General features: G+C 48.2%; 1 protein-coding gene across 2 annotated transcripts in view; it reads right to left on the reverse strand.

Annotated features, from left to right (window-relative positions):
- Nucleotides 1-26,553, reverse strand: part of Grik4 (glutamate ionotropic receptor kainate type subunit 4) — a 305,772-nt gene that overhangs the window by 149,226 nt on the left and 129,993 nt on the right. For both annotated transcript variants that reach the window (XM_036193270.1, XM_036193271.1), the window contains 3 exons: nt 25,279-25,443; nt 11,356-11,453; nt 7,331-7,496 (listed from right to left, as the gene is read on the reverse strand). In XM_036193270.1, the coding sequence (XP_036049163.1) occupies nt 7,331-7,496; nt 11,356-11,453; nt 25,279-25,443 (429 nt within the window). The remainder of the gene's footprint in view (nt 1-7,330; nt 7,497-11,355; nt 11,454-25,278; nt 25,444-26,553) is intronic.

The following is a 26,553-nucleotide window of genomic DNA, read 5'->3' on the forward strand; positions in this document are numbered from 1 at the left end:
CAACTAGCCATCGCTGGAGGCAAAGAAGCCCGGTGAAGGCCCTTTGGTAGACCACTGTCTAGGGAATTAAACCACAGATGGGAATCAGAAATAGAAAAAAGGGATGTATTTCCAGCTCAGGGAATCTCTGACTCTGAAAATCCAAAAACACAATACTTATTTTAAAAAAAAAAAGTTTAAAATTAATTTTATATTTTGTGAGTGTGTGTATGTGTTCACATGCATGTGCACACACATGCTCATGTGGAGGTTGAAGAACACTTTCCAGAGTCAATTCTTTTTCCACCATTCAGGCCCCGGGGTTCAAGCTCAGGTTGTCATGTTTGTTGGTAAGCACTTACGCCTGCTGAGCCATCACGAAGGTCCCAGAAGTTGATGCTTTTGGTTCTGGGCAGTGGGAGACTTGCAGAAGACAAAGCGTGCTCTACTTGGTGCATCTGGGCATGTGCTTATTGTCATTCTCCTCACATCTTTGTTCTAGAACTTAGGGTTTGCCAAGCTTAGCTGCCCTCACAGGGGTTAAACTCGGCTCTGTCTTCAGGCTCCCACCACCTCCACCCCAGTCTTTCTTGTAGGATGGGGACAGGATGCTGGCCCAGCAGCAGGCATGCCTGCCAAGGCTGAGCTGAGGGGCCTGGGGAACCCATTAGTCTCGGTCAGGATCAAAGTGGATCAATGTGGAGTCCAATGGGCAACTGCTCTGGGAGGAAAGACACAAGCTGGTTTCCAGAACCAAAAGGAAGGTAGGGGCCCCAGGGTTGGAGGGAGGACAGCAAGGCTGTGAGAGAACAGCCAGCCTCAGTGGCAGCTACAGGACAAGGACAGAACTGCTTGAGTAATGTCTCTGCACGGGTCACAGAGGATCCAATGTCAACATCTAAAAAGGGGCTGGGGAGACAGCTCAGGGCAAAGTGTCGCTGTGCAAGCATAGAGGTCCCATTTTGATTGCCAACACTCTGAAAAGCCAGGTGTGGTGGCAAGTGCTTGTGACTCAGTGCTGGGAGGAGGGTAGACACGGAGACAAGGGGATCCTGGCATCTCTGTGGCCAGCCAGTTGCAATCTCAAAAATAAATGAATGAATGAATGAACAAATAAATGAATGAACGAACGAACAAACAAATAAAGTGAAGGGCCGGCAAGATGACTCATCAGGTGAGGGTGCTTGCTGCTTAGGGATGGCCTGAGTTTGATCCCTAGGACTCACATGGTCCAGTGCCTATAAGTTGTTCTCTGACGTGTATGTGTACACACACACACACACACACACACACACACACACACACACACAGAGACAGAGAGAGAGACAGAGAGACAGAGACAGAGACAGAGAGAGACAGAGACAAAGACAGAGACAGAGATTCAAAGAAAAAAATAAAGTGGAGTGGCTGAGGAAGAGATCTAAACATCAACATCTGGCTTCCGCATGCCAAAGCACACCCACATATACACACCCACACATACACCCCACACACACACACACACACAAAAGGAAACATCTACATCAGGGTACTGAGGAGTAACTCAGTAGGTAGAGCACTTGCCCAGCACTCAGGAAGCCTGGACTTCAACCTCCAGCACCGTGTAAACAGCTTCTTTTATTGGTCTCATTATTTGCATGAAGCAAGGGATTGCACACCCAGCAATCAGATGTTAGAGACAGGAGGATCACAAGTTCAAGGTTATCTTTGGCTCCATGGGGAGTTTGAGGCCATCCTGTGACACATATGCAGCCCATCTCAGAGAAGACAATACAAAACAATGTCTAGTTGAGCTGGTCTTTTCTCAGCCTCCCTTCCCGTCTCCTTCCACTGGCTGACTCCCTCTCGCTAGCACTTGACAGTGGGAAAAATCTGTTCCCAGGGAGGGAAGCGCTGTGAAGTCCTGGGGGGAGGCAGCTAATGCCTATGGACTGACCTTGTGAAGGACCTTGGGGAGCATGTAACAGGCTAAGTGGGTGTGATGTGGTGCCTGGTGCCCTTGACCTGCCAAGTACTCACTTTTCTTCCCTTGCCAAGTGTCAAACTCAGGTTGTGTGCCTGTCAAACATCCTCTGTGGCACCCCTGTCCCTTTTTCTTCTTTTTGGAGGAAGGGTCAGTTAGGTTAGAGACTAGGTCTTTACTTATGTAGCCCAGGAAGGCTTCAAACTCAACATCCTCCTCCTACAACTCCCTGAGTCCTGCACTGCCTAGCTGGAGAAACTGATTCTGACCAGAGAAGGTGGGGAAGTCCAGGGTGACTGGTTACCGAATGGTGAAGGGCACGCTTCAGATTCAAGTGTGAGAACGGTGCCTTTCACCTGCTTCTGTCTTGTCCCATCTCATACCTGAGGCTGGCCCCAGGAATAGGGAAGGTGGAGAAGCCACAGAGCCAGAGGTCTGGGCAGATGGGGACCAAGTACAAAGGTTCAACTCTAAGACCTGGCCCCCAGTGCAGCACTCACACAGGAGGTCTCTGTGCTCCCCACATGTAGGAAAAGGTGCTCCTCACTCCTGTCTGTCCTACATGGATCAGAGGAGTATGCAAGGCCAAGGGAGATGGGAACCATGTGACCTTGAAATTGGATGTCACCTCTGCTTTCTTCATGCATATAATGAGACTGATAACAGAGGCTATTCTATATGATGATCTCCAGTTCTCTGGTTTAAATGAGGGCATTTAAACTTTTTGGGTAATGTCAGGAATCAAAAGCAGAGCCTGGGAACTTAAAGTTGAAATTAAATAACATAAAAACTCTCAGCACAGTGCTCAGCACACAGTAAGTGCCATTGAGGTCACTGCCATCTCCCAAGATCAGCCTGCAGGTGCATGGGGAAGTTTGTTTCAAGCAAGAGGCTTCTCACAGCAGATCGAGGCAGTGACATGGAGAAGGCCCACTACCACCCCAGCTCATCTTTAAAAAGGTCCTAGGTATTAATCATAATGTTCCCTGCTTGGCTCCTACTGCCTCAGCCAGTGTCGCAGGGTGAGATAACAGTAATCAAATGTGCATCATCCTCTGGGCACGGGCACATTTCCACCCAGTTACCTCAGCAGGCTTTATCGTCTCCAACAACAGGAAAGAGAGGCTCAGAAAGGTGAGGTGATCTACTGGGCATCAAACAGCTCCTCTGGGTACCACAGCTTGGCTTGACTCCAAAGGTAGTGTGTTCGTTCTCGTTCTCTCTCATTCTCATTCTCTCTCTCTCTCTCTCTCTCTCTCTCTCTCTCTCTCTCTCTCTCTCTCTCCTCTTTCTCTCTCTCTCTCCTCTCTCTTCTCTCTCTCTCTCTATCATGTGTGTGTGTGTGTGTGTGTGTGTGTGTGTGTGTGTGTGTGTGTGTGTTTTCATGTGGAGGTTGATTAGAGATGCCCTCCTCAATCATTCTCCTTATTGTTTGAGACAGGGCCTCTCTGGAGTTCAACGGTTTGGCTAGACTGGTTATCCAGGGAGCCTCCTGATTCTGCTTCTCTAACACTGAGAGTACACATCTTTACCATGGACCAGGTTTTTATGTGGGCTCTGAGGAGTCAGACTTGAGTTATCCTGCTTGCATGGAGCGCCCTTTCCTAACAGCCATTTCTTCATCCCCAGGACGGTCTCTTTCACACCACCATCCTGCCTCTCTCTTAGGCAACACTTCCTCCTCTGATCATGCCAAGTGTGTTCCCACAGCTGTAGTGGGGACCCACAGCTCTCTTGGAAGCCCTCAGATGGCCAACACCTTTGGGGTCTGTGGAATTTTAGAAGGGCCATGGCAGGGCACTCACCCTATCACTTCTCTTGGTCTTTTTTAGAAATAAGACTTACAGACGTTCCGATTTTTTTTTTCATTAAAGAAAAAATATTGTAATCTACTACATATCTCTGCTTAGTCCCAAACCTGCTTATTAAAAAATCTCCTTCTGGAGCATAAGTGGTAGATTCCCCGTGGAATGATCCCTGCTAAGCGATTCTGAGGGCTGGAAAGTAGAATTAGATTCCTGTTCCTAATTCTACTCAGTGTCTCTTGGCCCAGCATTAATAAGGAAGATGGAAGAAGGTCTCATGCAGCGCTCTGAGCCACATCTCCCTGCAGCCCCTCATTTTCTCGGCCTGTGATTACATTTTTAATCTTCTCTGCCCTTGAACTTCTCCTGCCTGCCCCACCTTCTTCCCCTGGCCTGGAGGGTGGCGACAAAAGTCGCAGCAGCCTAGTGACTTCTCTGAGCAGAACATTGCGCTATGGCTGAAGAGGCCCTGAGCCTGTGGCCAGACATTCTCAGGCCTTCTAGGCCCTGATCTGCATCCAACCGCCGCCCTGCCCCCTGTTCAAGGGCTGCCGGGACCTCTGCTCCAGAGCTCTCCCTTCCTACCAGGCGGAGCCCATGCTAGAGCTGCTGGCCTGGGGTTGTATACTCAGATCTGGGGAAAGCGGAAGGTATAGAACTGAGAGAAGACCTCAGCCTGAGTCAGGGGACTTGAAGAATCCTGGATTTGCTGCAGCATGACCTCAAGTCTTTTAAAACTCCAGTACTGTTTTCTCCACTCATGCATGACTGAGGAGTAGAGGGAATGCCATGATTCTAATGGGAAGAATACTGAGCTGGGAAGCAACAGTACCCAGCAAAGTAGATGTGTAACACACATCTGAGCCACAGATTTCCCCAGGCCCCATAATAGCTGGAGTAGGGAAACAGGGCTCAGTTTCTAAGCAAGAAGGACTATGGCTTAGACACAAGAAAGGATTTCCTGAAGGGTTGGATGAGACATTGTTAACCAACACTGAGGTAGACTTCAAGAAAACTTTTGCCTCTGGATATTATGGACAGCTTTCTGTTCTGTCTCTGACATCCCCTGCTGTCTAAGTCCTGTTAGAATGGCCTTGTGGCAATCAATTCCCAGAACAGGGTTGTGGGTTGGGGGCGAGGGGGAGCTTGATTCTGTTACATCACTCACTGATGCTGGGTACTAGGTACAGAAGGCAAAAATATAGCATATTCCATCAAAACTTAGCATCCTGTGGACTGCTGGATCGGCATCTTTGTGAGGCTCGTGGGAGACTATTTGGAGAACCACAGACGTGTCAGAAGGTCTGTGCTAAGGTGCACTTGAGTTGCCACAAGGGGAAAGAAGGTCAAGGTTTGTCCTCTGTTCATCCATTTGCTGTTTCCTACAGCAATCTTTCTCCGTCTCACTGGCACCAAAGCAATGCTGTCCAGGGGAGCTTTCTGCAGTGATGCTGTGTTCTGTCTCAGCCCTTGCTAGCTGGTGGCCACGTGTGGCTATTGAACGCCTGGATGAGGCTAGTGAGGCTGGGGGAGCACATTTTTATTTGTAATGTAATCTTAGTTTAAAAAAACAATAAAATAAATCTCACTCTGTGGCCTCTATGAAGCTTCAATCTACATCAATCCTCCTGCTTCAGCCTCTCAGTTGCTGAGGTTACATATGTGCACCACCATACCCAGCTCTGAAAATTTAATTTTGCTTAATCCAGATTTTAAATTTAAATAGTCGTAAGTGACTTGGGACTATTACATGGGTCAGCTTAGATCCAGAGGAACCCAGTTTGACAAAGACAGGGTTATTGCTGACAGTACATTGAACTATTTTCCTAGGAACCTGGATTTAAGCCTCAAATCTACCACTCATTAGCTATGGGACTCTAGGCAAGGGGAGAAGTTCTCTCGAGTTCTGTTTCCTCTTTTGTACTGAAGGAGTGTGATGTCTGTTCACTGAACTGTTGCTGAATCCCTTTAATGAAACCCCAGCCTGAGAACTCTAACACGCCCCATTCCCTATAAACTCACCTGTCATAACTGCTTCAATACCCATGTTGACTGACGGGGAGAGAACCTGATGTGTTCCTACAGATGACCCACTTATGAGCCTTCACAGGACCTGCTTACGGAAGCTCCTCAGAACCAGCATTCTCTCTCTTCAAGTCTACGGGTCTCCAGGGCCTGGAGTCTAACTCAGATTCCCCAGCCCTTGCATTATTTTCATCCACTCACACTAGCTGGTCCCTAATGGTGCACCCAGTATCACAATGACCATGCTTCTGAGGCTGTCCCTCAGGGAAGAGACCTTCAAGGTCCCTCAGTGAACCCAGGACCCAAGTCTACACTCCCTTATCTGCCACCCACAAGCCTGGATTTCCTTCCTAGGTCTTCTTCCTTCTTCTATCAATATCCATTCCTAGTGGAGTCTCTTAATTCCCTCCCCAGACACAGAACCAGTCCCTCTGCTACCCTTTCTCCTCCTTTGGCATGTACCTCTCTTGGAAATGGGGGCTGCCATGCCTTCTACACCCCTGGGTGGTTGTAATATTTAGGTACAGATCAAGCATTCCAGGGCTGAAGCTTGGTGACTTTGTTTCCTGGGTAGCTCCGAGTAAACAGTCAGGAAAAATGGACAATAAATACAACAGTGCACACCTGGAGGTAGGCCTGCTGCCGTGGGTGGTTCTGGCCTGTACTGTGGTTTTGTTTTTAGATACTACTTAGATTCTAGGGTAGAGGGAGGCCTTGCTCAGAGCAGTTCTGAGAAGATGAAGACTGAGTTTCTGGCAGAAGAAAGAGCACACATCCATGAGGACAGCCTGGAGTGATCTGCAGGGTCACAACAACCTGTACAGCTCACTGGTGCAGGTGACATGCTACGTTCAAGCACTGGCCCCCAGTACACAGCAGTGCCCAGCATCTGACTGATAGTGAGTGGGCACACAGATGCCACCTGGAAGACGTGGGCACATATGTTTGTTGGCTCAAATTAGCTAAATCTCATAAACACTGAATTTATGTCTCAGATTGTGTGAGGGACACAGAAAATGCCTCTCCAAACCTGTGTTTGCAGAAAGAAAAAAGAAAATGCTTTATCAGGAATTGACCTTGGACCTTGTTTCATCAGCAAAACCTGCTCTCCGGGGGAAGATACTCTTCAGTTCATCAAGTACAAGCGCATTCAATTTTGTAACTCCTCCACCCCACCTCCCGCTTTGTATCTCCTTAACAATGAGGCTGAAAATGTGGGAATTGAGTTTGCAGGTACAAAAAGACTTGGCAATTGGCCAGTCTCCCTGCAACCCAGTTCCATGCCCAGGTAGTACAGGCAAAGGGTGCTTATGGGTACTGTTTTTCTTTTACACATACAGAGGGAGAGGGGCAGGGGACATGGAGATGAGAGACAGAGAGACAGAGAGACAGAGAGAGGACTGTACCTCTTTTTTGTCAGAACTCCCAACACTTCCTTGCTTGTTGTGAGCCCAGAGCCCACAGCCTAGTGGAAGTGAACAAAGCCAGCCTGTCTTGGCATGGAGCTAGCCTGGGCATGGGGCTAGCCTGGGCATGGGGCTAGCCTGGGCATACGTACATTCTGCTTTGGCACAGATGAGACAAGCGGTGGTGCAGTTGAAGAAGTTCAGGATCCCAGCCACAGCCACGCTGATGTCGGTGTTGCTGGGGTGAAGATTCAGGGTGGTAAATCTCTGCAGCTGGAACCTGACAAACTCTTCTGGGGCCACTTTGAAATGAGGGACCTGGCAGGAGGAGCAAAAAAACAAAGAGGGGGGAGGAGTAAGAAGGATCTAGAATGAGTGAGAGAGGGAAAGCAGTATGGGTCAGCCAGGCTGCGGCTGCGGCTGCACATGCCTTCTTTTGCTTAACACCTTTGACACACAGAGAAGGAAAAGAAGCATGCAAGATCTGGGCTCCAAGGCCATAAGAGTAGGATGTGATAATATCTTTGAGAAGACCCATTACAAGCCATCCTTTGGCTAGAGACCTCTGTAAATGCTCTGTGGTATGAGAGTCCAGTCCCTATTGAAGGCACAGTCCTTACAGTATATCTGTAGTATATTATCTGTAGTTAATAAATTGGAGCAGAGACAGCAAGAAGAGACAAACCATTTCCTGTAGGTTAGAGAAGAGATCTTCATCCAGTCCTACATAGCTGGCACACATTAGTTCCCAGCAAGCTTTCTGGGTAAATCCTAGGGACAGGGAGCAGATAGGAATGAACCTGAAGAGCATTTGAGCCTCTGGATGGAGCCAGATGGACAAACACTTGCCCTGGATTCATCAGAGCGATATTGGCTTCCTTCCACATGTACCAGCGATGTTTCTAGACAGTGCGGTCTTCCCTCTCTTTGCCAGGAAGGAGATATTAAGAGGCACCAATGGCGGCTTTATTGACGGCTTAGGCTATTTGGTAGGTAATAGGAAAGTTAAATCGTAATAAGCTGCCATCCACCTTGATTTTATTCAGACACTCTCATCCCTGGTACTCAGAGCTGGGAGAGCTGAAACTGAGCACGAGTTTGTACTGATGCAAAAGCAAGTGAGATTGAAAGCAGACAGCAGAAAGAATTTCCTGATGATAAGGTGCTTGGCTTCTAGAATAGATTAGTCAGAGGCGATTACCGAACTTTTCTCTGCCTGTCTTTGCTCAGAGACTGTGCTACAGGGGTCTGGGATAATGCTGTGATGGTCTCTGTAGGACTGCATCATCTTATCCTTTTACGATTTAGGGAGAAGCCTGCCAGAAACCAGGGCTCTTTGCAAATTGAGATGGGAGGAGAGCAAAGATCTAGGAAAATCCAAAGAGAAAATTACTGAATTCAACTAGGCTTAGCCCTTGAACCACGGACAGAGCACAACCATAGTTTGGTTTTTGTTTTTTCACCTAGGATTGCATGGCGCACAACTCACAAAAGCCTGGTGAGTCTGAAGGCTGGCTCTCCGGATCAGAGCTGACCTGGTGCCCTTCATGGGGGTCGTTCTGCCTGCTTGTGTTTTGCAACCCACACAATTGATCTAAAATGAGTAACACGTATACCTTGAAGGCAAGAGGGGTGACAAAGGAGCCAGATGAAGGGCAAAGCTGGGTACACGCCAGGTGGCCTGGCCAGTTCAGATCCAGACATTGCCTTGGCATCTGTGACCTGACTCCTCCCTGGGTGACAGTCAGCCTATTGGGTTCCACCAGCAGCTAGCCAAAAGAGCTCTGCCCATTAGTTCCCCCGTGGTGAGGAGCCCTTGGACACAGCAATGGATTCATAACTCCCGGCCCTGGATTCAGGGAGGGGTCCTTCAGGAAGGAGAAGGACACGTAGTTTTTGGATTCCTCAGACTGGCTTGTATCTAGGTTCTACTGTGTGATTCAGGAGTGCACCATTTAACCTGGCTAAGCATCATCCAAACAGAACTGACCTCTGGTGCATCTGAGAGTCGGAAGAGAGAATGGGATTCTGCATTCAAAGAACAGAACAGCCTTAAACCCCCACACAGTCAGTGCCTGGACAATGCCTGGCCCCCCACTCTCTCTTCTCCAATTGCAGAAGTTTCCAGAAACCCTTTTAGCTGCATGGGTGAAGAGTGTGGAGGGGTTTCCCCAGGACAGGGCAAGTAGTGAATCACTAGCAGGGGCACCTGGGAGGCTGCTGGGGAGGCAGTCAATTGCTCTGTGGCCTGGGCAGGGGTAGCTAGGCCTCACCCTGCTAGTTTGTTCTCTTTCTTGGAGAAAAATCAATCCATGATAGATCCATAATTGCAAATTTGTCCCAGGAAGTCACCACAGTGTGACTAAGGGGAGAGCAGGAGGAAGGAAGCAGCCTGCTATTGGGGTCTCAGAAATATTAGCAGCCTTGAAATGCCTAGGACCCATGGCACGGACTCCATGGCTTTTCCCCAGATCCAGGCCTGATAAAATAGGAACCAAACTGCATCATCTGATTGGCAGCCAAGGGAGGGAGGAGTATGACCCAACAAAGGAGGGGTAGCTGCCTGGCTGCTCTCTGGGCAGTGCCTCCTGGTCGGACTGTGGGGAAGGCTGCAAATCAGTGGCTCCCATGACCTCTGTTCTAAAAGGCCACGTAGTGTAGAAGGACTTGCAAGCCAATGTGAAACAGCCCCAGCTCCAAGCCAGGGTTACTCTGGAGTGGGGACTTGGGGAGGAGAGCACAGGAAAGTGAAGGGAGTGTGGTGGGGAACGAGTCAGCGAAAGAATGTGGGAGCTCCAATGTCGGCAGCCTAGGTGGGGGAAAGATCAGAGGCAAGGCTGGAGTTACAACCTGCCACATAGTACACTTTACTGTTACTTGAAGCACAGCTAGAAAAATTGAAATTAAACGTCAGCTCCTGGCTGCCAGCATGGTGGCAGGACAGAGTGGCTTTGTGTTCTGAAATAGCCTAAAAAGCATCTTCCAGGATAGCTGAGATGGGGAAAGAAGGTTCTAGGGGTCTGGGAGGAGCAAATGCAGCCCAGGGCAGGTGTGGCTATTGGCCATAAGACACTTGAACATTACCATTCTGAGAGGGGAGTTAAAGAACCAGGGCCTTCTCACAAAGCCCCGACCGCAGCATCAAGAGGTCAGTTCCAGGGAGCCTGGGTAGGTAGAAGCCTGTCTGTGACTCCCCACTTTAAAGGTGCCTGCTGTGGGGATGTTAGGCTTTCTCTGAAAGAATACCCGACTATTTCCCAGACCTGGATGCTTCTACCTCAAAAGCTGCTGGAAAGCCAAGCCTCAGGTCTCTAGTACAGATGTGTGCTGCTGCTGCTGCTGCTGCCTCCCCATGCTCCTCCCTGAGACTAAGCTTCATCTAATACCCACAAACTGGTCCAGAAAGGCTTTGGGACACAGAGAGGCTGGGGGTGAGGTGAGGTCCTCTTGTCCACTGTCTTCCGGGGATGTGTTTTCAGGAGAAAGGCCTGCAGCTTCTAGAAAGGCCCCACAAAGATGCCTACAATAGGCAGACTCTCCAAAGCCCAAGTTGCTAGGAAACCTGTCTTCCAGCATGATTTTCTCCCATGAACTGGAGCCAGAGGGAACGGCCTCCACACTTGGGGCCCAGAGAGACTCCAGTCAGAGGTCACAGCTGTGGGCCAACATCACACTTGGAAGAGCAAAGGCAGGAACTAGTGAATAGCAAAAACAAAATAAAATCTCTTTCCTTATGCACTCAGAAAGCAGAGGCTTTTAAATTTTATTCTCACAATAAAATGGAGCAGCGGCTTCTCCTCTCAAGGCATCTTCCCTGGAATCCCAAACAAACAGACCACCAACACACTGCCTGCATCAAGGAGAGTGCAGGGCTCACACCTCTGCCCCCTCAGCCTCATGCCAGACCACCAGCCTCTATCTCTCTGCCTCACAGAGAGGCCACTGAAGGCACTGCCCTACCATGGGACCCTAAGACACTGAACTTAGCTTGGAAATCCTGTGGGCAAACATCTCTCCTTCCCTCCAGCATTTGGAAAAAGAAAGCGCTCCACCAGTGGCCACTCCATCTTACATTTGCATTGATGATATTGTTAGTAGCATGGCTTCCTTGGGCCCTTCCTGCACCCAAGGATCCAGCCTCCAGGCTGGACCATCCCTGGTGCAGCCTCACACTCACCTCCTTCTCTCCACAGATGTTGCTGATGATAGAGCTGGAGGCTGGGCTCGATGATGGTCCCAGGACAGCTACTACTCCCTTGGGGAGGATCTGACACACTGCAGCCAGGGTAGGGGCAGGAACGGAAAAGAAAACATGGCATTCAGGTGATGCAGCTAGACTCTGTCCTGACTAAGTTCTTAGATATGACCCAGTGCCTTCACCTTCTGCCCATGCCCCATCCTAGACCCTTTCTGCCCCTTCCAAACCTAAGTCTCTCCTCCTCTCCCTGGTCTGCTAGGCTCTCTGACAGTTTTATTGGTGTTTATGGACAATATTAAATGAGGAAATGACCTAGGTTATGACAACATACAGCCACAGCCAAAAGGGGGTATAAATTGTCTTGGGCTATCACCAAAGGACAGAGTTAATGGAGAACACAAGGTGCCCCCCACACTCCCTGTCTGGCCTGCTGAGGGCTAGGGGACTCAGCTACTGCAATTCAAGGTCCAGGCAGTACCAGAGTGGTGCCCAGCCTTCAATCTCTTAACATCTCAGATGCAGAGACAGTTGAGGAGGAAGGGAACAGAGGTGGCCAAGTAATGCCAGTAGAGAGGAACAAGGCAGACAATGGAAATCAAAGGAGGCCAGTGAGAGAAGACAGAGAAAACAAGAGGTGGAGTATCATCTGTCAGCCCCAGAGCTGGCCCACTCCGGTGCTGCCTGGGGGTCTTGACCTTGCTCTTCTTCAACTGGGAAGGTGCTCTTCCCTCCTGGACTCTAGTCACTCACCTTTCAAGGGTTACCCAGACACCTTCTTTCCTCAGACCCTCCTGGCTCCCACATACCTAGTTTGCATCTCTCCTCTTAGGTACTTTGTCCAATTCGGTGTGGTACAGAGCTCTCCTCTCCACTCACTGGATTTCTCCTTGTTCTTCATGAATGTGCATACCTAAAGGTGCTAGTGTGTGTGCAGGCCAGAGTGTGATGTGGAGGCCAGAGGTCACTGTTGGGTGTCTTCCTCTGTTGCTCTCCACCTTCATTTCTATGACAGGGTTTCTCACTCAACCTGGAACTAATTTGGCTAGTTTGGGTGGCTGAGCAGTGAGCCCCAAGGATCCACCTAGCCTTGCTCCAGCATGAAGCTGTAGATGTATATTGCTATATCCAGCTTTTCTGTGGGTGCTGGGCATTCAAACTCAGCTCCTCTTGCTTGTGCAGTGAGCACTTTGCCTGCTGTACCATCTCCCTAGACTCACTCCCTCACTAGATTGCAAACCCCTCCAGTCAGGCCACCCTGCTAGACAGCTTGATGTCTAGTACAATGTTTTCTAGATAGGATCCCAGATTGCATTTATGACTGAATGCTGAATGATGGGGCATGTGGTCAGAAGAGGAAGGGAGAATTAAGATTACAGAATGCTAGAGACTGGGAAAAGGAGGACATGAGGGAAGAAGGGAACAGAAAGTGTCTGAGCTCATTCTCTGCACACATGAGAGCCTGGAGATCCTCAGGATGCATAGAAGCTCTTTACTGCACACATCAGTGATGTCAGAACCCGGATGTTACCCTCAGCCTGCATACAGAGGCTCTCCACTGCACACATCAGTGATGACAGAGCCCAGATGCTATCCTCAGGCTGCATACAGATGTCTCCACTGCATAATTTGACACTGTACCCCAAACTGAAAACCTAGGTCCACACACATTTCCCTTTTAATCATGACAGAACTCATTTCTCAGAAACTGCATGTGAGGGAACGCCGCATGCTGGTCTATGGAGAAAGCCACCAAGCCATGCCTGAAGCCTGACACTCCTTCCTGTGCAAAGTCCTAGCCATCAGCCAAAACAGCTATGAGATCAACTGCATGGGGCACAGATAGCAGGGGAAGCCTCCCGGGTTCAAATCACAGAGTTGTGGGTATGCCATATGACCTTTAGAACTGCTATACTCTCTCTTTACCTGTGGCCTCCAGAATCTCAGAGATGCAGAGGACTCAACAGTATTGAGTGTGCCCACCGTCCCCAGGAGATACAGCCTGGTGACCAGGCCGGACCTAGGAAGAGCCTCAGCAGAATGCAAGCCTTCCCATACCTGGCTGTGTAGCTCCCCCTGCCTGCTGGATGCTTTCCATGTCACCCCAGCATGACAGTCTTCGAAAGGAGTCTTTCCTCCTGATGTTGCGACACACATTAGGTTGCAGAGCCAGTCAAGGTCAGAGTCAGCTTTGGGCTTCAAAGCCCTGGCCCCATTCACTGTACAATCTGGTTCTCCACAGCCAGGCCCTCCCCTAGCTCTCTCCTCCACAGCCATCGTGCCTCCATGCTTATAGAGGGCTCTCTCTGAACCTACCTTGTTCTATTGCATCTGCTTTGGCCAAGGTCCTCATCATCTGTCACTGGTCCTCCCCTGACTCTCTTTCCCAACATTTGATCGTGCTGTTCTTTGAGATTTCCTAACTTAACACTGTCTGGTGCTGTTTCTCATCTACTTCTGGGAGTCTCTTCCTTGGCTAATGACTCTTTCTTCCTTATCTTCTTAAGCTGGGTTTTACCTATGCCTTTCTCTGCCTAAACAAACTTACCCTTGCTGCCTTTGCCCAGATGATGCTACCAGTTGCTCATGTCGAGTACAACATCAAGTTCTAAGCACCACCTTGCCTTAGCCATGGTGTCTGCCCTCCGGCACCTCCTATTCAACATGGCAGAGTTCATCAAGTATGAGCATGGACTCTGTTGCCAAACTGCCAACTTCTGAGAGGCCGTCAGATTCCTTGCAGTTGGAATGACAGATGGTTGTGAGCCATCCAACACGCATGCCAGGAAGCAAACTCAGGTCCCCCACAAGGGCTCTTAGCTGCTGAGCCCTCACCCCTGTCCCCCAAATGTTTTCATTTTTAAAGTTAGCCACAAAGTGATGGGCTTCATTATGTATTTTCATACTTATGCATCATTATGCTTTGCTCTTACTCATCCCTCTTCTCACACTGTGCTCCTCCATCCTCCTCTGTCAGCCAGTGTTTGCTGATCCCCTTCCCCCAAGGAAGATTCATTTTATTCCCACTTTACAGATGAGGAAATGAAGGGTTAGCATGTACGTAATTTATTCAAGCTCACATAGGTACTATATGGCTGAGGTGATCTTAACCTTAGAGGTCCATTGACACCAAGGCTCATGTTCTTAACTACTCTACTTCACCTCCCTTAGCTCCTGAAGGTCAAAGGTCACAGTTACTCTTAATTCTTCCACACCTTTCCTCTGACTGAATCCACTCACTTCTTGGGGCTAGGCTCTGCCCATCTGACCTGACTTCCTATGGGGTCTTCTCCAGGACTCCCCATTTCCAATCTTTTCTCCACACTGTAGTGTACATTATAATCATAAAACATTGGTCTGTTGCTTTGGCCTGTCTTATGTAATCCTGGCACCCTCCAGGCCTCACAGTAACACAGCAGGGCATCATAGCCTAGCCACACCACAACCTTCTTAACTCTTCACATGGAAACTGGAAATAACCATGAGGGCATAGTTAGAAAGAGTGGGTCATATGCCCATAGAATGGTATTTAGGCATTTAAAATATATGTAAACAGTTAATAATAGCATTAAAATAATTTATGTACTAATATTAAGAGAATTAAGTAGGATATAAAATTATATGTGCATCTACATGAAGCCGAAGCTAAGCAAATACAGGGGCTAGTTATGCACTGAGGAAAGATCTAAGGAAGATGATCAGTGCCGACATTTACCAAGAGATAATTATGGCCTGCTCAGCATACATCTTAGGAGCAGATTTGTGTAATTCTGAAGCAATCTGATGAACTAGGTACAAGGACCTGCATCTTCACTTTACAGACACAAAAACAAGTCAAGAAAACCAAGGAATAGTGTGCAGATTGGACAGCTTGACCCTTGTCCCCAGGACCAACTCCTAAACCACAGCCTTCCACAGAGAATGGCAATTAACTAGAATCTTCCATGACATTGACTTGGCTCTGGGAATGTTCTGTGGTTTTCTTTTTTTATTTCTTCACGCTCTGTAATGAGCATGTATTCTTTTATTATATGTTATAAGGAATGTGTTAAAAAAAAAATCTCCTGATGACAAGTAAAATTTAAGAGGTCTGATCTGCCTGTCACCCTGCCTTCCCAGCCCCCCCCCCCCCCCCTGCGTCCTCCTGCCCCCCCCCCCCCCACCCCCCCCACCCCCACCCCACCCCCATGCCTCCTCCTGCACTGTGCCTCTTTCTCAGTCTTCCTTCTCCAGGCTCCTGAGCAGTTAGTTCTACCTAAACCAGGTGTTCCCAACCTGACCAGCTGCCTGTGTTCTGTGAGAAAGAGTCGGGAATGCGAAGGTGTGTGCACAGGTCTGCGTGTGCATGTGTGTGTGTGTGTGTGTGTGTGTGTGTGTGTGTGTGTGTGTGTTGTTCATTTTTCTCTGGAAACCCAGCTGAAATGTAACATTTCCTTTGCTTTTAATGCATACAATAAAGCACAGTATATTTGCAGCCCATGTACCTTTGTCACCAACAGAAATCACTGATGTTTTCATATCACATTACAAATATCATTTATATTCATGACTAGTTCAACCTTGTTCTAGAGGTTATACCCAAGGCTGGGCTTGGCTATGAATACATTTATAAATCACAGCTATTAATACATCACTATTAAAATATTTGGGCTGCTTTTCTATATAATTGGTTTCCCTGGTCAGCTATTTTATTCACTTTAAAGCACTTCTCTAAGACAGGGTTCTTTACAAGCCTGTGGGAACTCATGAACTTTAGACCAACAGCGGTGGGGTCTCTGTGGGACTGGACGAGGCCCTCTGCATAACGGAGACAGTTGTGTAGCTTGTACCTGCAGGCAGTAGGATCAGGATCTATCCCTGGTGCATGAGCTGGCTTTTTGGAGCCTATTACCTATGGTGGAACACCTTGCACATCCTTGATGTGGGGGGCGGGGGGCTTAGACCTGCCTCAGCTGAATGTACCAGGCTTTGCTGACTCCCCTTGAGAGCCCTTACCTTTTCAGAGGAGGGAATGGGGGGAGGGCTGGGAAGGAAGGTTGTGGAGGAATCGAGATCAGGGAAGAAAGGGGGATCTGTGGTTGGTATGTAAAATGGATAAAAAAATTTTTAATAAAAAATACTTAAAACCATAAAAAAAGACAGGGTTCTTTAGCACTCCTGGCTTGCCATGGTCTAGACTTTCTCTTGTTCTTCTGCCCAGGAAACTCATACTGATCCTCTAATATCCAGTTCAGATCCTGCCCCCAGGCAAGAAAGCCTCATTGTGTGCTGTATCTGAGCCAACTGCCTGTAGACTCATGGCAACTCCCTGGTTCTCCAAATGCCTAGCCAGCTTATGCTCCAAGTATACTCATGATAGCTCTCAGCAAAGGGATGTTTTTTCTAAAGATAAATGCTTATAGAAGGTCACAATCCCAAGTGTGGATGCATTTTGTAAAAATAGGTGGTAAAATCTCCTCTAAGTAGACAGATGTGTGGCTATTTACCAGCTAAGCAGCCCTAATCCAAAAGTCCTAAATCCTAAACTTTTTGAGCAGTGGCATGATGCTCAAAACAGTTGAGATTTGGGGTTTCCAGTTTTTAATTTTTATTATTAGGAATTCTCAACTACTAATGTGTATGCAAACAGTTCAAATTCCTACCCCCAACCCCACCAGGAAACACTTCTGGGCCCAAGCATTTCACTCAAGGGATATTCAACCTGTATGTGTGACTATAAAAACACATTTGTCTGAACACAGGTCATTACTGGAGACATTCTTTAGTGTCTGGCATGTGTAATATGTGCACCTTCTACAATCTCAAATTTTTTTTTTGTTTGTTTGTTTTTTGAGACAAGGTTTCTCCATGTAGTTTTGGTGCCTGTCCTAGATCCCGCCTCAAACTCGCAGAGATCTGCCTGGCTCTGCCTCCCGAGTGCTGGGATTAAAGGTGTGCACCATCGCCGCCTGGCAAAAGTTCTGAATTCTAAACCTGTCAGGTCTCAGTGGCTTGGGGTCCTGGGTATGACCTTCTGAGCTCCCCCACACCCATATCCATTTGTCCATTGGCTCACTGTGTCCTATACTTTTAAGGACAGGGGGACATCTGGTCAGCCCTGGCAAAAAGTAATTTGGTTGAATTGAGGTGATCCAAGATGAGTCCAGGGCAATGGGATGATCCTCCTCTGAGCAGTATGGCCTGAAGAAGCCCTGAGATGGTAGCGTTCTTGTTCCTTATGGAGAATGCCCAACTCAGTAGAAATGGGAAACAGCCACAAAAAGGCCTCATCTCTAGAACTTCTGGGCCCTGATTCCACAGGCCAAAGCCATCAGAATGAGGGCATTGAGAAATGCATTGGATGGACATCAAAGAAGGGGAAAAGATGCCCTAACTCTGCCTCCAGGGGAGGGACAGAACCAGGAAATGACCATGACAAAGTTTTCCAGCCAGCAGAGGAATCAGAATGCAATTGTTAGGGCAGCTAAGAGAATAAAGGACCATGATGTGGTGCTGCAACCCTATGGAGGAACTTCTCTGTGGCTCCCAAGTCCATCTAGAAGCTGGGCTCATATCAGACAGGAGCCGTGTAGAGTGAGCAGGGCTGGCCATGAGGCATATGTTCCAGAGGGGTAAATCCAGGTCCCACTGAACATAGGTCCTTGTCCCTGGCAAGGGAGTTCTAGATGAGCCACTCAGCTACTTGCAGAGGCTAAGCATCCCAGTTTCACAGGGCTAGGAGAGCCACAGAGCAGAAAAAAAACAAAACTGGGGATGACTCAGTCCTTGGCACAAAGTCACTTCAAGGTGACTCTGGAGAGCAAAGGTGTCTCCTTGTTCCTGCACACATCACTCTTGGAACAACACATCAGGAGGCCCCGACTGTCCTACAATCAGGCAGCCCGGACCTCTGTTTACTCTGACATACTGTCTCTTCTGGCACCAAAGCTTTTCATGGATACCCCTTGTTGATGTCTCCAAGGCGGTTGGTGGGCTGAATGAATTGGACTTGCTAGGCGAGCCAAGAAAGGAAGTGTATGAGGGGTGAAGAGTACAGCTCTCTGCATTATCATGCTCCAGAGTGGGGCCTGGTTCCAGAAACCCCCACCACCTCCTCCTTCCCTAATAGTCACAGAAGGAACAACACTATTCCCCGGGGCTTCCCATGTGCCAGGCATCCAGCTGGCAAGCACGCTGCCACTGAGAGGGAGGCGTGAATCTATGATCACAAGAATGGGTAAAAGTTGCTGTGAGCTCACACCAGGCCATGTGCTGCTCCAAGTGTGTTAAATACTTCCATTCTCTCTCACACCCACCCACTAACCTTAGGAAGGAAGAGTGCTGGGCATACCCATTTCCATAGGATTTTTATTATTCTCCTGTGAGGACTTGAAGGAACAGGGCAGGAGCCCATACATGGTAGAACCAGGGCTAGAATTCTGGGGCACACAGGTGGCCCCAGCCCTGCATGTGGGTGTTGGTCTCTACTGACCTTGTTATCTGATCATCAACTATGCCTGCTGTAAATTCTTACAAAGACACATGTTCATCAGCCACTTTGACCCACTGCACCCCTGTTGTCCAGACTCAAGCCTTTGCTTGGGCTATTGTGCCGTCTACCTGGATGCCAGCATCTGTTTACCTATAGAACATTCCAAGGCTTTGCCTGGAGTTTTGCCTGACCATCTATCTGGCCTGTGTCCCAGCTCTGACATGAGCCACTCGCTGACACACCCTTCAAGACCACCTAAGACTCAAGTCACTTTGAAGAATGTGTGTTCCTTAACTTCTTCCTTGAAAAAGACCACGAGCCTCAGTGTCTTCACTTGTGAAGTGAGAGGACTTGACCAGATCATTTCTGAGCACTGCCATCCAGTATGTCTCTGAGTTCATGCTAGGAAGTGGTGAACTCAGCACAGCACAGCAAGGAATGTTTGATGAATGACTCCTCACTCATCATATTTGCATGTCTTTCTCTTCTAGCTTCTCCTTACCCTGGCCCTGACCCATGTGTGTGGGGAGGGAGAGGGGAGGCTATCTAGCTTCTCCTTATCCTGGCCCATGTGTGTGTGGGGGTGGGGGGTGCCCAAATGTGTGTGTGTGTGTGTGTGTGTGTGTGTGTGTGTGTGTGTGTGTGTGTGTGTGTTCAAGTGGGTGTGCTTATAGAGGCGAGCCATCAACCTTGGGTCTTGGGTCTCAGGCACCATCCATCCTGTTCTGTTTTGTTTGGAGCCAACGTCTCTCACTGGGCTAGAACTCAGCAAGTAGTCTAAGCTGGCCAGTGAGCCTAGGAGATCTAATTATCTCTACCTCCCAAGCACTGAGATTTACAAGGGATAACAAGCTCTTTGCCTCCTGAGCCATCTCATTGGGCCATCTGAACTGATTTTGAGGGCATGCTGACCCTCAATTCACAGAGGTCATAACAGCCAGACAGAGCCTTCAAGAAGCCTAAGAAGAATGGACTCAAAAAGTGAGTTGGAACACATCAGACATGTGCCCCATGTCAGGCACCCCAGAGCCTCCTAAGGTCCTGGTTCTCTGGTGTATCTTCTGGGTTTCAAGGGGAGACAATGTGGACAGTGGATGATGGTATGCTTGGCCTCACAGAGACAAGATGAGGTGAGAGGTTGACAGGGAGGCCCCTGCTTCTAGCTCTACTGTAAATGAAGCCTCAAACTGGCTCGGGCAGCAGCAGGGATGGTGTCTGCGGGTATTGGGGTGGTAAAGGGGTGGTGCTTAGTTCAGCTCTAATACATTCACCCCAGGAGACAGGGTGATCTAGAGAGCAGAGAATGCTGAAGTCTGGTGTGTTTTAGGGGCTCCTTGCAAAAGAAAGGCTGTGGTGGAGATAAAATAGAGTGGGAAGCAGGAAGGGCAGAGTGGGAGGGAAATGGCCTAATAGGTCTTGTCCATCCCTCTCACTTCAGATCTATGGGCCATGCAGGGGGAGTTAGCAAATCTAACATCTAGAAGCCTGAGGCAATGGTGGTAAAAGGGCAGAGGTGGGGGAAGTCCCGTGAGTGTTGGAGGAAGCTTTGTAAGTGACCCTCTCTCTAACTAAACCTACTGTATGAAAATCTACCTATTTGAACCAGGCTGAATGGGGGTTGATTTTTTTTCCTCGTATCTTCCCAGTTTTCCAGGTTGGCTGTTAATTAATGCCCTGTGTGATACTTTCCATCTCTAAGCAGCGAACAGACGAGGGAGAGCGACCTCTAGATTCCAGCATCTTCACCTTCATTACACGTCCTCATCTTTGATTCTCAAAATAACCTCTGCTTCCCTGGACTGGCTGGCCCACCCTGAATGTGATTCATTAAGTGTGGTGTGTACAGAGCTTTTTGAAAAGCTCCTATTACCACAGTAAGACGAAATAGCCGTGTTGGATCTCTCAAGTCCCAACTTCAATCACAGCCTTGACTTTGCGCAACCAAACCATCACCAGCAGTCTCTTTGATCTCCTTGAAGCACAGTCCCTGGCCACGGGGTGATAGGTGAGAGGTTGGGAGGGTCCTCCAAGGCACTGGATCCATGCAAATGTCTTAAATTAGCAATGAAAATCAGACCTGGACCACTAGCCCAGGGAAAGCCCAGACTGTGTTGCAGAGCAGCAGCTGGCATGAGGTGACCCACCACAGCTTTCAAAGGCTCAAAGCTGTCAGAAGCCTCAAATGCAGAAAACTGGAAAGAGAATGGGAATGGCCAATTATGAGGGATGTTGACATTAAGCAAGTTACCTGAGAAGAGCCTGGGAGAGAGTGTAGCCCTCTGGGACAGCTGAGCTTTGAAACGCAGGACAGAGGAGGCTGTGGTGAGGTCTGGGGGGGAACTGCTCAGCTAACACAGGAGGGAAAATAACCTAACCACAAAAGCTGCCGCTCGCTGAAGACACCATGTATGCACCCACCACGGGGTGTGTGTCACCTACACTGCTGCATGGAACACTGGAATGAGACAACTGTTCTATCATTTGACAAATAAGCAAACCCGAGCCATTAAAATGGCTATGTAGCCTTTCCACCCCCACTGGGAGAGCTCTGGCCAGTCTAACTCTCAAACCCTTGATCCTAACTGTCACACCACTTACACGTCTTCCCAAGGAGAGATCAGCGTGGCTAGCCCTCTCCATCCAAGGATCCTGTTCCTTCTACCCATCTTCTTCTAGTACTACTGCCACTGCCACTGATGAGCCTAGCTTTAGCCACTACAAGAACCCACCATTCACCTATCTCCTTACCTGAGGATTTAAAAAAAAAACAAAAAACAAAAAACTAGGCCTTTCAAAGAACTATCTGGTTGCATTGAAAACCCACTATGGTGGTATACTCTGACTTCAGATGAAAGACACCGGGGGTAGAAAGATCCAGAAGCCATCTGAAGCATGCCTCAAACACACTGAGATATAAAAGCTGAACCGAAGGCCACTTGTTAATAAAATACTTGGTGCCTACAAAGGGGGCATTAAAAAGATGTCCAAAGCCCTGCAATGAGGAATAAAGATATCAATTTCCTTTATTCCCTGATTCATCTGGTTTAATATGTTAGATGCACTGACTTTACCAAAACAGGCTGCATGGGTCACTGGGAGAGGAAATTTCTTCCTGCAAATGACACCATCTACAATGGGCAGATGTGCATTCAGTCCTGCTGGGGAGACCCTGAAGAACTGAAGGGAAAGAGCAGGGAGCTGGTTTTCAAAGAGTGGGCTGCAGAACTCTGAAGAAATCCAGACCCCTGTCTGAGACCTGAATGAAGAAATTCCACAGACCAGACTCGGAGACTCCTAAGAAGTTTGTTGTGGGTATTTCTGATTTTATTCAGAAGGTCTTGAACAATCTTTCTTCCTTTCCATTGTGCCAGAAATTAATCTTGATGCCTTCTTGGACATTTTTCTGTTCCCTGATAAGTTCTTGTTGGGTAGAATTAAATGTAATAGGCTCTTGCTATTTGTTTATTGAATGAATGAATGAATGAATGAATGAGTGAGTGAATGAGTGAATGAGTGAATGAATGACTGAATGAATGAATGAATGAATGAATGAATGAATAGTTTTCATACTGGAGCCACCACACCCTGTTCTAGAGGAATGTGTGTCAGTAGCTCCTGTTAGCCTCAATGGCCCTAGTCCGCATCCCATAAACCCCCCTCACTCACAGCTGCTGGACCAGAAGAGGATACTGTCCCTGAGGACAGTCAATGTCTCTTTGCAATCCGTCAAACACCTGCCTCGTGCGAGACTGGCCACAAAGCAAGATGAGCAAGCAGGCCTAATGAGACCCTCCACTCTGGGGATCCAGAGAAATGCATATGAAGGGAGGATGCCCATCTCACACTCCTCCCTCAAGGCTCGGGAGACATCACGGAAGGAGGAGCAGAGAGACCATGAGAGTCAGAGGACCAGAGCAAACTTGCCTCTCTTGGACTTGACAGGACAGTGGCACTCAGGAATTCACAGTAGCTGGGAGCGCCTGCCTGCGTAAGACTTGGATAAGATTGAACCATCCACCATAACAGCAGGGAGAGAGGAGGGGGTGGCAAGCCCCTCCTCCCAGCTCAAGAGCTTCTGGTGGTTGGCGGTGCTAGGGGAAGGGAGGCCAGTTGGTGTTCTTTAGAATTGTGGTCCCTGATTGGCTGGCCAGATAATAGCCTCTTACCCTTGCCTGTATGAGCAGCACAAACAGGACTGAGTAGGTTATTTCTAAACAACAAAAGACATGAAATTCAGAGAGGTGGGGTGTGATGGATATAGGAAGAATTAGGGGGAAGGTTATGGGGATGTGAAATTCTCACAAATATTAATAAAACACATTTGAAAAAACAGTACTAGGGAAGGCTGACACTGTATATTCTGAAGGGACTCTAGGCCCCATGAGTCCAGAGGTCCTGTCTATCTTGTTTCCAACACTGTTCCTAAAGCAAAACATCTGGAATCATAGAGGAAACACTCAATAAAAGCTCCAAAGTGAAGAATCAGAGGACATCATCCTGGGCAGCCATTATGAGGCAGGTGTATGATGGATGAACTAGGAAAACTAACCAGCTGAGGGAAGAGTCTGGGTCAAGCAGTACAGGCTGATAAAGAAGTAATGAGGTCAGGAGAGAGACAGAGACAGAGAAAGACACACACGCGTACACACACACACACACACACACACACACACACACACACACAGAAAGGGGGGGAGGTGTCTTCTGGTGGTTCTGGGGACCACAGCCTCCCTCCTCCATCATCTCCAGTAAGAACCTGTGCCCTTCCTGTAGTCCTAACAGCTCAGGCTAGAGCAACAGAGCACTGCAGCATCCTCATGGAGAAGACCCTGTGACAGACATGAATAGTTACACAAGCTGTTCTTTTCTTTCATTTATTTGGTTTGGGGGTTGGGAAAAGAAGAGAAGGGGACTCTCCAGAGATTCGTGGAATTAATGTCAATGATCCCTTGCTCAGGTTGGATTCAAAAGTCCTTCCAAGGCTCACATGGTGAAGGCTTGGTCATCATGTGGTAGTGCTGTTGGGAGGTGGAGGAAACTTTAGGAGGTGAGGCCTAGCGGAAGAGAGTGAGGCCACTGGGGCCTGTCCTCAAAGGGGACACTGGGACCCTCATCCCTCCTCTTCCTGTCTCATCTTGCTTCCTGGTTTCCACAAGGTGGGCAGCTTTCTACCACAGGTCTCTACCATGGCACTCTGTATGTTCAACATCCCACAGCAGTGGGGCAGGTCAGTCATGGACTCAGACCTCAAAAACCGTGCAGCCAGACATCTTTCCTCTTCTTAAGTTGATATCTCAGGCACTTTGTCACAGAGCAGAAAGGTGACTAACAGCTCTTTGTTTTCCTTCTATACTAGAGCTGTTCATTTCCAGCTTAGCTACAAGGTAGGGGCTCACTCAGCTGAGCCTAAGTACCAAGGCAACACCAGCACCAGACAGAAGATCATAAGGGAGGTACAGTGGATTTGCACAGGCTAGCTCTTTGCTCAGGAAAATTATCCCCTATCTTTGAGCATCACTTGCTTTTCTGAAATAGAAGAAATAATGTGTAATGCTCACACTATTGTTAGAAGTAAGAGCAGCATCGAGCACATGGGACCCACCCTGTACACTAAGAGTAAGTTGGGTGACCTACTTTGTCTGTGAAACACTACAACTCACAGAGGCCTATATTTTAACTCATGTGAATCTCATAACAATATGCAAGATTTGCAAAGTAGAGCCTAGCACTCCCATTTTACTGATGAAGAAACTGAGGTATAGGTAGGCTGAATATCTTAGTCAAAGAAAGTGGCCATACTCCATTCCAGATCATAGTGTCTTCCTACATTTCTGCCACAGCACAAGAGCACAAGATAGAGCCAGATGGAGTAGCTTACACCAGCGGTACCAGTACTTGGGAGGCTGAGGCAGGAGAGTTGTTATGAGTTTGAAGCTAGCCTGAGCTACTTACTGAGCTCTAGATCAGCCTGGGCTACAGAGTGAGAGCCTATCTCAAAGTGAAACACTACTAAAGACTAGAAGATAAGGAAAAAGGGAAAGGAGGAGGAAGGAGGAGGAAGAGATGGAAGGAAGGAAAAAGGCAGTCAGGTAGACAACGGATAAGCTACTATTCTTTTGCAATATCCACAAAACTTTGTTCAAGTATGTGTATAGAAAATGCCCAGGACACATGAATGAATCAGCCTATGAGTGAATGAGTGAATGAGTGAATGAATGAATGAATGAATAAATGAGTAGATGGATTACTTTGTGAATTAATATTCTATCTAATTCTTGATTCACAACAAAACCTAGGAATCTCATCTGGGCCGAGATTCTCACAGGCCTTCCTCACATACAACTCTCTCCCTCCCCTGGGAACATTTGTATCAGAGGCCTGGCACTAGACACCCACCCACCATCTTCCTCTGCCAGTCTGTCCATTCTACGTACTGGTTTCTGCAGTTTCGTACTCGCTGTCTCTGAGAAGCTCAAAGATGTCCACTTCAACCTTGGCCTTGCCCAGTCTCTCTGGTGCGCGGTTGATGCGGTTCTTAGCCAGGGTGATGGAGAGCCGTTCCCCTCTGCTGCACTCCATGGGGTCATCCAAGATAGCAGCTGTGGGTAGGCAACCATATGGAGACAGTTGGTACATCACCCACCACCATTAGCCCTCTTCCTTCTCCACCCTCCCCAAACTGCCATCTTCCTTTTCCAGGCAGTTCCCCAAATCTCTCTCCACCTCAACATCCACAGAACCCTCCAGAGTAAGTTCTCTGCATGCTTCAGTCTCTGATTACAGACAGGTGTAGCAGTGAGTTCTAATGGGATAGACACCTGAGGAACAATGCAATGCCACATCCAGCCACCAGAGGTCCTACCTGTCTGATATCCCCAGCCCGGGTATAAAAATACCCTTGGAGACTTGTCCAAGCGCACATGACTGCTACCCTTTTGAAAATGGGATTCCAAGTATACAGGGAAACTCCCTGAGGAAGAGAAGGCTATGCATTTGTGTGGGACAGCTGTGGTGGCCAGGAAGCAGTTTCAAGTCTCTGGTGCCGTGTCCCCCAGGTGAGCTATGCAATTTGTCTGAATGTCTTTTCTTCACCGATCATTGGCGTAATAAAGAAAAATCCACTGATTAGTGAAGATATTCAGTTCAGGTAGTGGAGGTCAGTGACCCATCCTCTGGACTTAACCAGTGTGACGATCACTGTGGATGACTTGGAGAGAGGCACAGTATGAGTAGCTGTCCTGCCTCTGGATGTAATCTGAAGGGAATCATAGAGAATTGGGCTCTAGTCCCAGGTCCACCCATATCAGCTAAAGGATCTATTTCTTGACTTGAAAAATGGGGAGGAAAGCTGCTTTTATGCTACTGTGACGTGAGATGGGACAAACTCAATGCAGTCTCCCATCTAGTAGGCATGCAATGCTGGCTACTGAGGTTCTTAACTCTCTTCCTGGGGGAGCTGAAAAGCTGACACCCACCACACACTTTTATGTCAACATTTATGGCAGTTATTCATGAGTAATTATTCACAAAGGCTAAAAGGTGGAAACAATCCATACATCCATCAACCAAGGGACAAAGAGCATGTTGCTTTCTTATCATAGTGGATTACTACTGGACATAAGAGGAGCAAAGTGTTTCCACATGTGACAACATGGATGAACCTTAACAGCATTACACCAAGTACAAGAAGCCAGACATAAAGCACAACA

Source organism: Onychomys torridus, chromosome 7 (genome assembly GCF_903995425.1).
Source record: "Onychomys torridus chromosome 7, mOncTor1.1, whole genome shotgun sequence".
Lineage (NCBI taxonomy): Eukaryota > Metazoa > Chordata > Mammalia > Rodentia > Cricetidae > Onychomys > Onychomys torridus.